The sequence below is a fragment of the Natator depressus genome, chromosome 16 (assembly GCF_965152275.1).
Source record: "Natator depressus isolate rNatDep1 chromosome 16, rNatDep2.hap1, whole genome shotgun sequence".
Taxonomy (NCBI): Eukaryota; Metazoa; Chordata; order Testudines; family Cheloniidae; genus Natator; species Natator depressus.
This window is the reverse complement of record NC_134249.1, coordinates 18,833,035-18,849,386: the sequence shown is the minus strand read 5'-3', so window position 1 is coordinate 18,849,386 and position 16,352 is coordinate 18,833,035. Positions and strand designations below refer to the sequence as shown.

Sequence of the window (16,352 nt, the reverse complement as noted above, 5' to 3'; positions counted from 1 at the left end):
TGCAGCCAATATTTCCAGGGGAACAGCACAAGACGGCTAACATCTCATATAGCCAGCTGCTCTTTCCAGAAGTCCCCCGTTCAAAATGGCCCAAATCAGCTGATCTCCCCAGAATCCCACAAGACAACATTTCACAAGAACAGCTCACACCATTTTTGCAGCTGTCAAACCTGAACCACAACCCAATCCCTAGCTCTCAGAGCTTCAAACTGCTATCTTAACCCTAATCTATATCCAAATACCAGGCCTGACCCTGATCTCTGTTACAGCATGAATCAGGAAAGATTCCACTGAAGTCAATTGAGCTGCACCAGCATCAGCTCAGAGTCAGGTCCAAAGCTCCTTGGGGCCCATCTTCTGCCATTTCACCCTGTTGCAGTATTGTATACTTAACCATCATGACTATAGTACTGTGCAATAACAGCCTCAAACTCTGCAGTAACACTACGCTGTAGCATTAGAGATTATTACTGCAGTATATTTTCCTGAAGGCTTGCACTAGTGAGCACAAAATGCAGCGATCTTGCTAAATATGCTGAGTTTAAGGTAAAAACTTCCCCCACCTCCCTTTTCAAACAAAATGTAAGTGCTTTTTAAATTCACAGATCAGCACTAACTCAATTTAAGGCCCCCCCCCCAACATTTTGATCTATTCTGTCGCAATTGGAGAACATTCACCTCCACTGTAAACCCAAGAGCAAATCCAGTCTTCTTTGTAGCACCAAGTTCAGGTTAGAGCCCAGACCACTGCTAGCAGCTACTGTTCACACACAACCTGCCTTAGGAATTCAGTGACACCTCCCTACACTGCAATGCTCCCACTTGAGGGCACAAATTGGACATCAGCAGGGAAGGTGGGTTTAAAACAACACAATCTCCTGGTATCTTCATGCCAGCCCTCAGGGGACAGAGTGTCAATATAACGTTGTCACTGTGTGAGTGAGAAGTGTCACAAAAGGACCGGGGTGCGCCTACTCTCCATGCTGAGCCGAACACTTAGTGGATCCCAAAGGGGTGTGGATTAACGTCTCCATTGTGCAGTCACGGTCCTGCTATATTAGTTCAAGGTATCGATGTTTTACAGTGGAATAGGCTACCCAAAAGGCAGCCTTGCTCCTCTCTATACTGGCCGATCACAAGCACCAGAGCTGCACAAAACAATCCCCCTCAGCAAAAGAAAAGCCAAGGGGTAACCTCTGTTCCCAGACCCTCACCCAGCCCTCCCATTGATATCAATTGTCCTCGTAGGGCCTGATCCAAAGCCTTCTTGATGTCAATGAAAGGACTCCATGTGCACAGGACTCTACACCCTTAAGTCTGACTACGGCCCGCAAGGTGCAAAACTGAATTGACATTGGCTTTGGATCTTCCATTGTGCATCCACAGCGCTCGTCATCAGCAGTAGGGGTTTTACACTAGGCACCATCCCTATGACCTGTTCACCCTAATCTCCAGTGATCAGCCTTAACAGCTTTCCAATGGCCTGCATTAATTACAATACCTGAGTATCTGCAGCATTCCCTCGGGATCCCCTATGCTAAGCAGAGAGAATTATGCCACCGCTGTATTTCTATTAAGTTATCTAAGGCAAAATCTGGAAGGTGTTACGGGTGATTTGCCTACGGCAGAGGGAAAGCTTTTCCCCCACAACAGCTAGTATCCAGTTTGCTTCTAGGAGTGCCTGGAGTTCTGAACTGTACCACGAGCATTCTCTGGTCCCACAGGTGTTTCGGCGAATTCAAAGGCTCATCTGGCTGAGCAGCAGGCAATGGGGGAAGGAAAATGTCTGTTTTCCTCCACCCACCCACCCAACCCAATTGAAAGGTTTCGGGCCACTTGCGATCATGTATCGCAGAGCATAACACCAATACAGGCTGCGTATTCTGGAGCGCGTGGCCTGGGAGGCGAGGAACAGCTTGTGTTTTACACTGGAGTGGACAGGTCTGTGGTTCTCGAACGGGAATACAGCTCTCACACAACGGTGGCTGGCTATTGGACTGAATTTCTGTCCTCTGTCCAACCGTAGACAGATCATGTGTAAACCAAATGGTAACAATAACCTAAGAGAGCCGTTGAATCTCAGCCTCTCTTCTTCTGACATCAAGCAGCTCAGGTTGCCCAGTTCAGGAAGGGAAAAAAAAAGCCAAGTGGAGTAGAAATGTAAACAGGACTAAAGGTAGCCACAAGGTGGAGCTGTGCACACTGGTTCATTACAGATACAAGTGAGAAAACATGAAGTTTGCCAATGATTCCATTGAAGTACTGGTGGAGGGGACACTCCAAAGCCCAGGGAAGTCAATGAGAGAGTATTTACATTGACTTCAATGGGGTTGGGATCAGGTCTTTAAAGAGTAAATCAAAGAACACCCATTAAGAACAAAAGAGGGCTTGAACCAGATTATATTTTAAAACGCTCGTATATTTTCTTTTTTTTTCCTCTTTTTTTTTTTTACAATTCTAATACAATTGTTCATCAAAATACTGGCGTTTCCAGCAGCATTTTGTGTGTGTGTGAACAATAATATACGGTAGTGATTTCACAGTAAAACAGACCTGCAGGAACGCCGGATAAACATGACAAGAGACCAAAAAATTTTTTTTTTCAGAAGTGGTGGGGGAAAGAATAAAAAGTCCATTAAAAAAAATATTTCCAAAGAGATTTCATAGAAAGCCTTTAAAACACTGTCAATTTTTTCTCCCTCTCATTCAGGTTTCCGTCCCTTTGGTGGAACATCTATACAGAGAGAAAGAGTTTACAACAATCTCTATAGAAGCAGAAATAAAACAAAGAATATGTAAGGGATAAAATTACATTTGTACAAAAATAGATTTTTTAAACTTTATTGATGATTTAGATATTTTTTCCTTATCTTCTTTTTTATTTATTTCAGTTTTTTTATTTTTGTAATTCTTTCTACATTTTATTTTATTTTAGCTATGCACCCCATAGCTAAGGCATCTCTCGCTAAGTGTTGGGAATTGCTAAAGCTATTTTAGTCAAATCACCTGCTTCTAAAAAAAAAAAAAAAAAAAAAAAAAAAAAGCATCTTAAAATAGATGCATTTCCTTTGTCTTGAGTTATAAAGATCCGGTCTTGGTGCAAGCCAATCCAGAAGGGGTTCTGATACAATGTACTTGCTTACATGAAGCAAAAATGTATGAGAAAAAAAAAAGAATCAAATTAAAGAAAACAAAAAGTCTGTAATTGCTACGGTTATAATATATGTATATGTGAGTGAGGATATTTATACAGTGTATATATCTACAGTACATACATGTATACACACACACATATGTATCAACTTAAAATAGATCATGCACTCTGGTCACTGATGGGGACATCATCAGCTATTTAGCCACTGCTGGTAACAGGGGCCAGCTACAAGGTCACGTGTCTCCATCCTTGACCCCACTTCGACCACCACCATTTAGGATTGTCCTCAAAGAGTGCCAAAATGTTGACTGGGAGGTCGGTGGTCAGGTGTGGTTCCTTTGGTCCTGCTCTGATGATAAAGAACCAGCCTTTGTCCATTTGCTGATTACAAACATTTAAGTTCCTCTTGCCCTTTGGAAAAGAGCAAATCACTTCAGGGCTGCTGAACAGTCCAGGTAGAAGGTTGCGTCAGCTTTGCTGCTGGATGTGTGCCACTTACACCCGCACTGGTTTCAACGGGCTGATGGGTGGTGGCAGTGTGGGAAGGGATGAGCAGGCAAAGAGTCAAAGGATGGGTGGCTGAATATATTCTTCAGTTACGCAAGTGGGCTGCAGTCTGTTCCAAAGAAATATACGACTCAGAGAGACCGGATCTTACAGTTCACTGGAGAACTCCAGGGACTGGGGGTGTAGCCAATTTGCTTTTCCAGTCCTGGACCTTTGAGACAAAACCAATCTGATGTATTACTTTTCCCCCGCCGCAGACTTCTCTGGGTTTAGGCTGGAACGTTCCCCTTCAACGGATGTGACGCAGATTTGAGTTGAAACCGCTGTCTAAAGGTTGAAAGTGCAGAGATCAGCTTGGCTGCCAGGAACCATGGGGCCAGTTACACTGTATGTTGCCTAAGTATACAGTACATGTACGTTTTCAAGGCCTTTCACGCAAATAGCTCCGCGGTGAAGGTTTTACATGAAGTGGGCGTTTGGGAGTTAGGGATTGGGGGAAAAGAAAGTGGGGGGAAGGTGCAACGGCTTCTTGAGGAAACATCCTAAAATGCACATTGATTTAAGCTCAGTTTGTTCCAGGATCCAGTGGAAACACACACACAAGGCAGCGAAGAACATCCAGTGTGGCAGGTGGGTGGCTGAAGAGCTGATGTTTGTGCTATCTTTAGAAAATTAAAGATTGTCCCACCAAACAAATATAATAATAATAAAAAAAAAAACCAACCAAGAATTAAAAAATAAATCACCTTAATCGAACCAGATTTTGCGAGAATACTAATGTCTGGTTAAGTAAAAGTCCTAGCTCTCTAGTGAATAATGTGCCTTTCCTTTTTTACCCATGTATCACCTCTTCAAACAAGCATGTATTATAGTTATAATAGTTATAATGATGAGGAGGGGGAAAAAAACCGACATGAAGGAAGATACAAATGAAGGAGTCAATTAAATCCAAGTAAAAGCGGGTCACTTTAAGGCTGCTGCTGCTGCAAAAGTCACAGAGCCCATGTGGGCTTCTGTGTCACTCCAGCTGGGGAACAAGCAGGGCCGGGAACATTTGGGTTGGCATATGATTTTGGTAACTGTCGCTTGCAGGTCCTGAAATGGGTCGTTCATGTTTGTTCAGGGTAAAATACGTTCCTACAAATGCTGCCTCGACTCCCTACGGGCCAGATCTTCAGCTGGTACAAATCACCATAGCCCCCACTGACGTCAATGCAGCTCTGCCGATCTGCACCAGTTGAAGATCTGTCTCTACCTCTGCTGAAACACCCCTCGAAATTAAAAAGAACCTCATGCTCCATGCTTAGGAGGCATTATTATTATTCTTCTCATTTTAAAGAAAGGGAAACCAAGGCACAGAAACGTGCCCAAGGTTACGCAACAAGTCACTGGCAGGAGTCCTGACTGCCAAACCGCCTGCTGTAACTGATGGATGATACTTCATCTTTACACTACAGTATTCTGCAGGGATGCTCAAGTTTCTAATACTGGTAGTGCAGTATTTGACGCTATTGCTCTAGGATACTGTACTATTTATTTACTGAAGAGCCGGAGAAGCTGTTTAGACTCAGACGTGGTTCTACATTAATGTGGGTGAGATGTGCTGAATGCTCATTAGATCGCAGCTCTGCCCACCTTTCCCCAGGGGGGCTCAGAAGTCATCGTCCCCCCCGCACAAGTCCGTCTTTGGCCTAAACCAGCCCCTGTTCCCTAGCTCCTTCTGACGGCTGATGAAAAGCTGGCTAAGAGCTCACATTTGCAACCTAGAAAAACAAACAGCAACTTAGACTTCCAGCCCCAACACAGCTCCTTTCAAGCATCCAATTGAAAAAAAAGGGGGTTCTGCCCAATGGAGATAAACAAGAGTAAAGGTTTATTACAGTGCTAGGTTCAATGGGCTCTTTAATAAAGCACTCTGATATTCTCGGGCAAGCAGGCTCTAGGCAGACATCATAACACATAATCCAGGCTTCTTAGACTCCTAAAACGTTTAAACACCTGAGATTCAGTAGCAATGACAGGGATGGTGATCCAAAATGCTGGTTAAAAAATAACCATGATGCTTTTGGGCTCAGATCCCATGTGCCAGCCTGGTGGGAAGTTTACAGGTACCCACAATCCCCTGCTGACCGCTCTCTCACGCTTCTGATGGAAATGCATAGACCATGATGGTCCACGTTGGCATCCTCTAGATAACTATGTTCTCTTGCCTTGTTTCCTTGACAAATTCTTCCAGGACGAAGCTGTTTAATAATATTTTCAGCAGCGCCCAGGCTGCCAAAGAAACACAGCCAAAACACGTTCCCTGCCTCTGTGGATTTGACACTTCAGGCTGGCCTGGGGGTCAGTTATGACCTGAAATCCTTGTTTAACTACAAGATGGCCTTATTAGCTGATGGAACTTGAACTGCCAGCATGCTTGGAAAGTGGGCAGCAGCTGCAAGATTGAGTATCAACCATGCCTCTGAATGAACACAGGTAATAGCCCAGGGTTGGATTTGCTTGATCACACTTGACTGAGACACAAAGCAGCTATTTAAAGAGCCAGTTGTAACGAATGGGGCAGGAGAAGAAATAGTTTTGGACGTTAATAATTTGTCATTTTAAAGCACAAACCAAATAAAAGTAGCAGGGAAGTCCCTGGTAGGGAGCCAACTGCAGGCATCTCGTTCTTGGCTTGGCCCAAATGCTCCTTTCGTGTGTTAAGAATAGCTACTTTCCTCTGAAAAAAAATCAGCAAGATACTTCATTGTTTCTTCTGCTTTTCCTTTTAATTTGTTTTTTAGCTTGGCCTCAGGCGACACCTGGCTGATTCGCTGCTCCCTAAGAAGCCTGAGGACGTTCCCCAGAGTTTGTGCAGTGCTGTGTTTTGGCAAATGCACAGGGATTAAGTGAGAAACCAGCAGTCTGTTAAAAAAAAAAAAAAACAAAAAAAACTGATCCACCTTCCCCACACATTTTTTAAAGCGGCTCCTGCTGCCTGGGACAATCAGCCAACAGGCTGAAGAGCTGGAAAAATCTGTAAAAGTGAGATCCAGCAGACTGTGAAATAACCTCCCTACTCAGGGAAGTGGTGGAGTCCTGGTTGTTCAGGTCATTTCAAACTGGACTGGACAGAATTCTGGGGAATAGACTGTAGGGAACAATCCTGCTTTCTAATGAATGGGCTAGATAAGATTTTATTAGTATCTCTGATCAGCAAGTAATTACTCCTCAGTGGTTGTGTTTCTAGGATCGAAGCATTTAGGAAAGTACCTAAAAACCCACCAGCCACCTTGCTGTCCAAGAGATCAGAGATTTTTGAGTGATCAAGCTAAAGTTACTGCATTTTTGTTTCCTGGCTAAAGCAGAATTTTTATAATACAGCTTCCCTCAGAATTACCACAGAAACATGGAATATCAGCCAAAGGTACTGCAAAGGTAAGTAGTCCCTTCAGTGCTCCCTGCTGTTCTCGGATATCTCCCCAGGCATGGCAAAGGTTTCCTGCCCGGGCCCTTTCAAAACGGAGGTGTTCCTGAATGCTCATCACATGTTGTTCTAAGAAAATGGTGCGAGAGTCCAATGGAGAAAGCAAAAGGGTTTTTTGTGGGGGGAGGATGAGGGGATTTCTTTGCAATCTCTATTCTGAGATGGTAAATTTAATATTTAACCAGAAAATGGAAAACCACGTTTTTGGCCACTAGGACAGAGCTGCACCCCCATTTCCTGATCCCTGTGGGGAGCACCAAATCACCCACAAAAATCAATAACTAGAGCAGACGGGGAAGAGTTTTGGGGAAGGCACAGCCCTCACTTCACCAATCAATCTCACCAATTAAGTGCTGCCCTAAGGCCCAATTTATCATTGCCTAGCACCCTGTGCAGTCATCTATACCCATGCTGCCAAATCGTCAGATGAGGGTGGTAACATTTTGCACTGATGTCAATGATTTGCAAAACGATGATGAATTGGGCCCTATCGACATGCACGTGAGCTGAAGAATCGGTTATTAGCACCACTATGCCCATTACGAGCTCCTAGTAGCCATCAGTCCTACTGCCAGGCAAACTGGCTCTCCCAGAAGCCCTGACACTCTGACTAACATCAACTAGTTTGCTTGGCCTGGCTGAGCAAGTGTGCGTGGACACCAGAATTTGAAATGCACGTAGCGTTATGGGTCATGACGAATGCCTGTGTGTTAAGGGAGAGGTAGGGATCCCAGTAAGACTCTTAGGAGGGAGTGGGAATTGGAATCACTGCAGCCTTAAAGCAACCGCTAGAGACTTGTGCAATCCGGATGATTCGTGTTTTGATTGGCTAGATCCACAAGTGAGAGAACAGTCATCTTTGGAAAAATCATGACACGCTGTTGCTTTTCCAGAAGGAAAGCAGGGCACTGAAGTCACCGCCGTCCACACTGCCCTCCACACACAGAGGGGGGCTCAGTCTCTCGGTGTGACCGGTCATCTCTCCGTTCAGGTCATTAGTTTGGGGAGGGCGAAGGGGATAAGCGATCAATCGCACAATCCCCTGCTTTTCATTTAAAAGAGAAGGCTCTGCAAAAAATCCTCATTCGCGACATGGCAGGGGCCATTTCAGAGCGGCTTTCCTTGAGAGAAGTAAATACTAATTGTTAGAAACCAAAAATATATATTCTTTCCTCTTTCAAAAACTCCATCCTCTGAAAATATCCAGCTGTGGGTAAGCAGGATTAAACCACTCCCCCAGTCCATCCAAACCCCAGCAGCTCAGAGTTCCTATGGGTGGGATCAACCCCGCTGCCTGCTTCCAACCAATCATCTCAGCCACATGCAGAAATCCAAACCCAACTACGGCAGGGGCAGACAGGGAGCTGAGAAGCCTGGCCTTCAGTTTGGCTTCAAACTCAGGTGTGCCAGGAGGCAGAGCAGAGGGGTTATTTGCTTCTGAAACGCTACATCCCACCTCTCTACATCTAAAATAGTAAAACAATCGTCAGCCCCTTCGATGCAGCGGTGACAAAATGAGCAAAAGTCAGTGTGTCGAGGAGGCAAGGGCCAGCGGGGTGTCACCCTGGGTCAGACGGAGAAGAGTGGATGCGGTCTCTGGCACTGGGGAGAGGGAGGAGGAAGAGGAAGAGCGGAGGTGGGAGGAGGCTGCTGAGGCCCCTGCTGGGTGAAGGGACTGACCCAGCTGAGATTCTCTATGTCATTTGGTGGGGTGCTTCCAGCATCTCCATCAAGAAGGTGTCGATGGGCGTGTCTCCTATTAGCTTGAAGAAGAACAGGTGCTCCAGGCATTTCAGGCCAATGGATCGGAGGGCGGGGAGGCGAAGCAAGAGTTTCGCAAACCTGCAGGGGGGAGCAAGAGTGAAGAAGAGAACATGGTTAGACTCCTCACACTCAGCTGGTGCTGTCTATCGGATTCAGAGGTGCAGTGCAGCATGGAAGGGAGAGCTCGCATGGCTCCTGTGAACATTCCTGGTAGAGATGGGTCTAGTCCAAGCACAGGTCATCCTTTGGGTTGGACCTCTCTCTAGTTACTGGAAGTCACATGGCTAAATCCCCCGTGGACTCAGGACACCGAGAAGTTACCAACTGACTCTCTTCCCTGCGGGACATCCGATCAAGGTAAACAATGACAATAGTCTGCGATTACCAGAAGTGAAATAGGGTAGAGGGAATCTCTCCCTCTGGAGTGTTGGGTTTGCATTTGGCAGCACTCTGTGTACAGCCATTTAAGTCATTTTCCTGTTGTCGTTTGTGTGAGTCTTACACAATAGTAGGGGAGAGAAGAAACATTGCGGCAGGGCAGCAGTCAGTGGAGACAACACATCAGCATCTGGCCCTCTTTTCTTTCCCCTTTAGATATAGGAAAATGTGACTGTAAAAGCACAAAAACCAGCCAGAGGGGCTGGGGTGACTTTTTACTCATTTCATGAAACTGACTAGAATTCAGCCTGACTGCATCCCCTTAATGAAGTAACACGGCAACTCACCATAGCCAGCAGTGCCACAAGTCACTCTTCACACATATCCCCAGACAGGTACCCTGCTTCAACGGCTCTCTGCCTTCGGGACCCGCTGGCAAAGCGGGACTGTGGGCTGAGGGGCACTATACCCGGGGTGAATCAAATGGAAGATGGTAGCATCTTCTCAAGCAAGGGGTTGAAGTTGGAGCTCAGACTTGCCCCCCAGGCAAAGACTCCACTGTATGTGCCAGGGCAGGTTTTAAAACACAGCCCCTCCTCCTCTCGCTGGGGTGGGTAAGCAGCTCCCACTTCTCTTTGGCTGGTGTTCTGGAAACTGCCCATCTACTTTATCCACCGGCTAAAAGGAGCTCTCTCCCTCAGCTCAGCCCCGCAGAGGTGCTTTTCCTGTTGTGCCCACGATGCTTCAAAAAAATTGCTGACAAGCAACGAGTGCTGCATTCACATACAAGGGCTTTGATGCTTCATGGGAAAGACTTTCAAACCACAGGAGAAACAGCGTTTGGCACTGAGGGACACTCCAAACCGGAGCAGGATCACGGGTTTAAGGAGCTGGCTCTGTGGCCTCAAAAGCTCCCCAAGCAGTGGGGGACAGACAGGCCCTGGTGATTTTCAGCAAAACTCTGGATGTGAGAGGACCTCCCCCACCCCCCACCGTCGCCCACAAGGCTGGCCAGCAGCTCTGGGGAAGGCTGTGCTCTGCCTGCCCTGAATCTAGAGTCCAGTGGAGAGGAGCCAGCTGGTGGGGAATACACGCCAGGCACCAGTGATCCAGAGGGAAGAGAGGAGGCCAGGAGCTCCCTTTAGCGGGGGTAGCTGCAATATGGCTTCTCAATGTGATGTGGATTTTGACCCCAGGGCAAACAATGGGACTCACCTGCAATTCCTGTTCCTTTGGGTTGATAGGCTCAGGCCCAATGAGTTAGGAATTGCATAGGGCGCAGATGCAGAACTGTCTCTCCAGTGACCCTTCTCCACCCCCACCTCCACAGCGGCTCCATGAGATCTCTGCTCAGTTCATTTGGCTCCCCCTCCCGCCACCCCGCTACACACCGTTGCGCTTTGGATGAATGTTTTTAAAGAATTCCTATTAATAATAGAGAATGTCTTTATTTATTTATTTGTATTGTCCCCATGCAAGCAGGGCTTCAAAATAACCAATGCAGTTTCAAGGCTGGAGCTGGGCCAGGGAAAGGAGTGTGTGTGTGTTGGGGGGGAGGACAAGGAGTGTGTGCTCTTGTGTGTGTGTGTGTGTGTGTGTATGTATGTATATTTGCTGAGCTGGAAAGAGCAGTGGGACAAGGGCCAGAAAAAACAAATCAGACCTGCCATCCCATCCAGGAAGTTTCACTCTAAACCAAACCAGATGATGGTTGCAGCCTTCGGATACATTTAACCATGAGATAACCAGCCCACCGCACAATGCACCAGAGCTGGGGCTGGGCAGGAGAGAAGGGAGCTGATTGTGTGAGGCTGCTTCATGTCACAAGCACACCAAGCCCTCCCTGCTAGAGCAGCACAAGGAGGCTGGGGCTCAGTTATGTTTGGCCTTGGAAAGTTTCCCTTAGCCTGGCTGTTGTGAAGGAGTTGCTTATTTGGTGCATGAGCATTTACACTATTCTTGTGAGCCCAGTTCCTAGAGTACAATATTTATTCATAGTCTTGCAGGAAGGGCATTTGAAACTCACCAGTGGACTGTCTAGTCTCTGGTAGTGCCTACTGTGGGATGATCCAGTAAATCGCCCACAAAGAATTCAACTGTCCATTGTTCTACCAGGGGAGGAATTTCTTCCTGACCCCAGGTGGGAATCACATTGTGTCATTTTTTTTTTAAAAAAAAATTTTTTTTATTTTTAGGGTTGGAAGAGACCTCAGGAGGTCATCTAGTCCAACCCCTCGCTCAAAGCAGGACCAACACCAACTAAATCATCCCAGCCAGGGCTTTGTCAAGCTTCTTGTCCACTGTAATCCCCAGGTCCTTTTCTGCAGAACTGCCACTTAGCCAGTCAGTCCCCAGCCTATAGCAATGCATGGGATTCTTCCGCCCTATTTAGGAATAGAATCCAGGACTCCCGTCCACTGGACTATGGTATCGGTCATCTGATGCATTGAATATTTCCTTCCATTTCACGGTGATCACTAGCGTAGTCCTCAGAGCAGAGAGATCTCCAGTGGAGTCCTCACACCTTAGTCCAGCTGTGTCAAAGCCATTTAGATCTTCATGGGTTTTGGAACAGAGCTAAGTGAAACGGGGTGATCTTGCTTTACAGGGTTTTCTGAGAATATTTGCTTTGGTTTCGATCCAGGTAGGTTTACACCTCCCAAATCTCAGGTTCCAATGAATCCAGAAACTCAGAGCAAAACTTGGTCGCAACTCTGAATCCCACCCCGCTCCCATGAAGTCTGCTCAGATCTGAAGTGCAAACAAAGGAGTAGTGATGAGCACAGGCTGGAAAGTTCAATGTGGATTTTGCACACCTCTCCAAAGACAGGGTGTTTGCATCTGGGGGTTTGGGTCAGTCCATTGCTGAGGAAGAGGGCCTGATTTTCAAAGGCAGCTCCCATTGTGGCAATTATGGCTGACCACTTATTTCAAACCCAAATGGGAATTGAGATCTTTTGAAAATTACTACAAAAGTTCAGTCAAAATTGGGTCCAGGTTTACTTGAAAGGTGAAATTTACATGAACCTGAGTTGGCTTCAGAGCTGGCAAGAGGATCCAAAACTTAGGTGAGTTGCATGGGATTTTCTGGGCTTCAACCAACCTTTCCTGTCCTTTTCTTCAAGGTTGCCAACCCACCTCCCACCATCCTCCAAACCAAACAGGGCAGGCAATAATATTCACACTATTTTTTAGCCATTCTAACAATCTTACAAAACACTGCTTGATTACACTCCCCGCAGCCATGGATCTGAGCCTTGCTTGATTGCACACTGAAAGGGTGCCTCTTGTTTACCCAGCTGCAAAATGGGTAGGTGATCCATTAGGTCAGAGTAGTCAAAGGTGGTCAGACATAATGCTTGCCACTTTGCTCACTTGTGTACTACTGGCTATGGAAACTGATGAGTCTTAAACCGCATCAGCCTGATGAGCCATCCCTGGCTCAGGGCCGACTTTGAATTTTGATATTGAAGTCCAGAACATTGCAACCTCAAAGCAATTTTGGGTTGGCACAATGGCTCTCAATCGTTGCATGAATCAGTTACTGTTGTAAGAGGATCCATTTTTTTCTACTGTCCAGCAAAGGAAGCCCAGAAAGCCAGATGAGATGTGAATCCAAATTTCTACACTATTTTGCCATTTTTACTGATATACACATTCCTTAACTGACTTGTACCAACAGGCAATTCACAATGCATTCCTTCATTTTGTTCCTGACCGTATCTTAGCTGGAAGTTGCCAACACCAAGCTGTGACTGGGAAAATGCGCCCACTCAATTCTGGAATGATCCAGGAAAGCATTGTGAATTTCACCTCCTGTACCCAGCTGGATTGGGGTGGGGGGAGAGAGAAAGGGGGAGCTTCAACTGAGGCTTTCGCTTCCCAGCAGTGATGCTCATGTGCCACTGAAAATTAACTCCGTGTGTGTCTTGTTTTTCGGTGGTTTATTCTTGGTGGTTTCCCCTGGGGTGCACTCATCCCATTGCTATGTGTTTCTAGTGGCTACAGTAGGGGATCAGAAGGAACACAATGGTTCTTTTCCCAGCACCGACTCGCTGCGTGACCTTGTGCAAGTTGCATCACTTCTCTCTGCCTCCATTGGCCATTCAGTAAAACGGGGGTGGTGACACTTCTGCACTTCATAGTGGGGGGCTTGTGAGGCTCCATTGATCAAGCAAGGCAAAATTAATTGTTTAGCTTCAACCATGTTGCCTCCACTTATACCAGCCGGGAAATGTAGCTCTCATTCTCCAATTACTCATCTATAAAAGGTTCACATTACCTATCTATACGATTCTTGCAAATCTTAAGGCTTGTAAAGGGTCTGTGTTCCCCAGACAAAAGGCACTGCTTCCAGTAAGTGCATAGTGTTGTTATTACTTGGAATGGGGAGGGGATGACACTTCTTGGAACCCTTCCCCAGGAGCAGCTTTTGGATGGCACTGCAGACAGGTCTTGTCTAGTAGCAAAGAACAGGAGCTTGGTGCCAGCCCTGCCCATGGCAGGCATCCATGCTCAGACACTCACCTTCCAGGCTGGTCGGGGTATTTGTGTTTGCAGTATGCCTCTAGTGATGCGTACACCTTCTCACGCAAAGCCTCCACCTCAGCGGGGTTGGAGAGTCCTTTCGAGTCTGAAACACAACAAGGACCCTTAGCTGAGACGAAGGCACATGTTGGAGCTCGTTGGACATTTTCAGGATGGAGACAGTAGACGAGTGAGGCGTATCGACTGGTGGGCCGCGTACATGCAGAGCCGTCCCCTAATGGCCAGCTAAGGGGAATGGATGTCTCCGGTCACTGGTTTGATTCTGGCCTAGTTTGGTGGTGACTGAACAGCACTTTAGGGGCACCTAATTGGAGAGGATTGTTTGGTGCCCGCTGTGAAATGAGTCGGGGCTGATGGGGGAGGGTGTTTATCTCAGTTTAGCTCCCAGCAGTCGGGTTGTTGGCTGGCTCAGCACAAAGGCCGAGAGCAGAATGGAAATGGAGACCAAATTGCTCTGCAACCCTAGAATGGAGGCCCCCCCGTCCAGGCCAGGGTTGTGGTACAGCACTGAGGAGCAGTGTGCTGCAGGGGACGGGGAGGGGGACCTGTTTGGATAGTGCTTTCATTCCCCAGCTTCTTTCACAAGCAACAGAACTCAAGTCAGGCAATGGTTGAGCGTCTCTCCCCATTTGGGAAATCAGCTTCCCCTTCCGGCCCAGGAAACCAGCTAGCTGGATGAAGGGAGAGAGCCAGGGAACTAGACAGGGGATGGAACCAGGAACTGATGGCCTTCATCGGCCAACTGTGCCTGCTTTTACGCTGCGAGCGAGGAGTGGGGAGGGGAGTTAGGAGGCCATCTATTGTTTCTACCACAGCCCAATTACTCCCCTGTAAGAAAGAGCTACAAAGAACAGCTCTGGAGCTAGTGTGCTAGTTACATCCTCAGGACGGATACAGCACTTGTGTCAACCCTGCCAGCTCTCTACAAGCCAGAGGGGGAGTTTGTTCTCCGCGTGGATTTAACCCCTGGCCTCTTTGCTGAGACTGCCATTAAAGGGGCCGGCTGTACAGCTCCTGGTGGATTTTGCACACTGGGAATTGGATTTCGATTGCCCTAACTCAAAAGCAATATGGGTCAGCCACTCCAGACCTGGCCTGGATGGGAAGCAACAGATTCTCCGCTCCATTCCTCAATCCCCGGAGCCACGGGACTCAACCCTCATGTGACAGGAACCCTGTAGTTAGGGGACAAGGGCCATTTTAAGCCTTGGCCTCCTGGCAGAGGCTGCCAACAAGGGGGACAGTTAGCACCAGCTATGGTGCTAGTGGTTTTTGCATCATGGACACAAGGGAACTGGTCTGAGACCACCAATCTCATTTCATACAGGCCACTGAACTGCCATCGGAGGGTGGCAACTTCTGGTGGCTACCGATCTGGATTGCAAGAGTAAATTAAAATATCTTGAAAGGGTTTTAAAAAAAAACCAAACATGGCAGAGTTACACTCAAATATTTCCTACTTGGGCAAATCCAGTTATGCTGACTAATCTCAGATTTGGCTTTACCCCCTTCGATTTATCTATTGCGCTGTGCTGCCGTATTCATCCCTAAAACCTGCGATCGGAATCCCAGCCCCTTTGTGCATCAGTTCAGTGGGTTCTGGGAGAGCTCAAGCGATTGTGCGTCTGACGATGGCTGCTGGACAGATAATCAGCTGTAGGATTTGCTTTGCCTGACTAAGGTTCTATCCTGCCCACTCTGAGCATCTCAGATCCAGCACTTTGGTTCACTCCAGCGATTACGAGCCCTCATCAAAAAGACTTAAGCTCCCCTCAAGCCACTGACTTGTGGTTTTTCCCAAATGCAAACCACAGCAGCAGGGCCAAAAGAAAGCCCTTTTTTTGGCAGCTCCCTATGGGACTTGGTAAGTATCTACATTCCCTAGCTGATCCCCTTTGACAATCCCACACCTTCTGCACAGCAAGGCCTAAGTCACTTAGAAGCCTAAATCTCCTTTCAAATGCGACTTAGGTATTTAGGAGCCTAAATCCTATTGACTTTCAATGAGACTGAGGCTCCTAGCTCAGTGTCGCAATGCTGAGTGAACCAATGGCTAAATGCTTTTAAAAATCTGGGCCCTTGTCCACTTTTTGGAAGGGTGAAAGGACTCCCAAGAGGATATCAATCCAATGATATCCTTGAGCAAATGTGTCACGGGAACCTCTCCAAGACTTTCTCTTTTGCCAGACATGGTCATTCCCAAATTACTGATGATTAATGAGAAAACTACCACCAATGATCATCAAGGTCTGCTGGAACACGCAGCTAGTGGCGTGTCAGTTACATGGAGAAATGCCATCCTCAGAGTTGTTTTGTTAGGGATAAATCATCTTAATCTGATGAGCCCTGTGTGTGTGTGTGTGTGTGGTGCTGGTTCTCACAAAATCCAACAATTGTGGCCTAGTGAGGGGTTGTATAATACTCCCTATCCAGCTGCTATACGAGCATTTCACATGGATCCAGTTACTAAGTTTTCTAGAGAGTGTTGGGCACTATATGGAATCAAGAATAATTAACACTGGCCACCATTTT

At 46.9% G+C, this 16,352-nt stretch overlaps 1 protein-coding gene across 2 annotated transcripts in view; it reads right to left on the bottom strand.

The window, feature by feature from the left end:
* Nucleotides 1–2,222: 2,222 nt before the first annotated feature.
* Nucleotides 2,223–16,352, bottom strand: part of RXRA (retinoid X receptor alpha) — a 224,881-nt gene continuing 210,751 nt past the window's right edge. Inside the window, exons 10-11 of one of the 2 annotated variants that reach the window (XM_074973501.1) lie at nt 13,800–13,905; nt 2,223–8,972 (exon numbers count right to left, since the gene is read on the bottom strand). In XM_074973501.1, coding sequence (XP_074829602.1) covers nt 8,825–8,972; nt 13,800–13,905 — 254 coding nt within the window. In that variant the 3' untranslated portion in view covers nt 2,223–8,824. The remainder of the gene's footprint in view (nt 8,973–13,799; nt 13,906–16,352) is intronic. The other variant, XM_074973502.1, reaches the window with a different exon arrangement.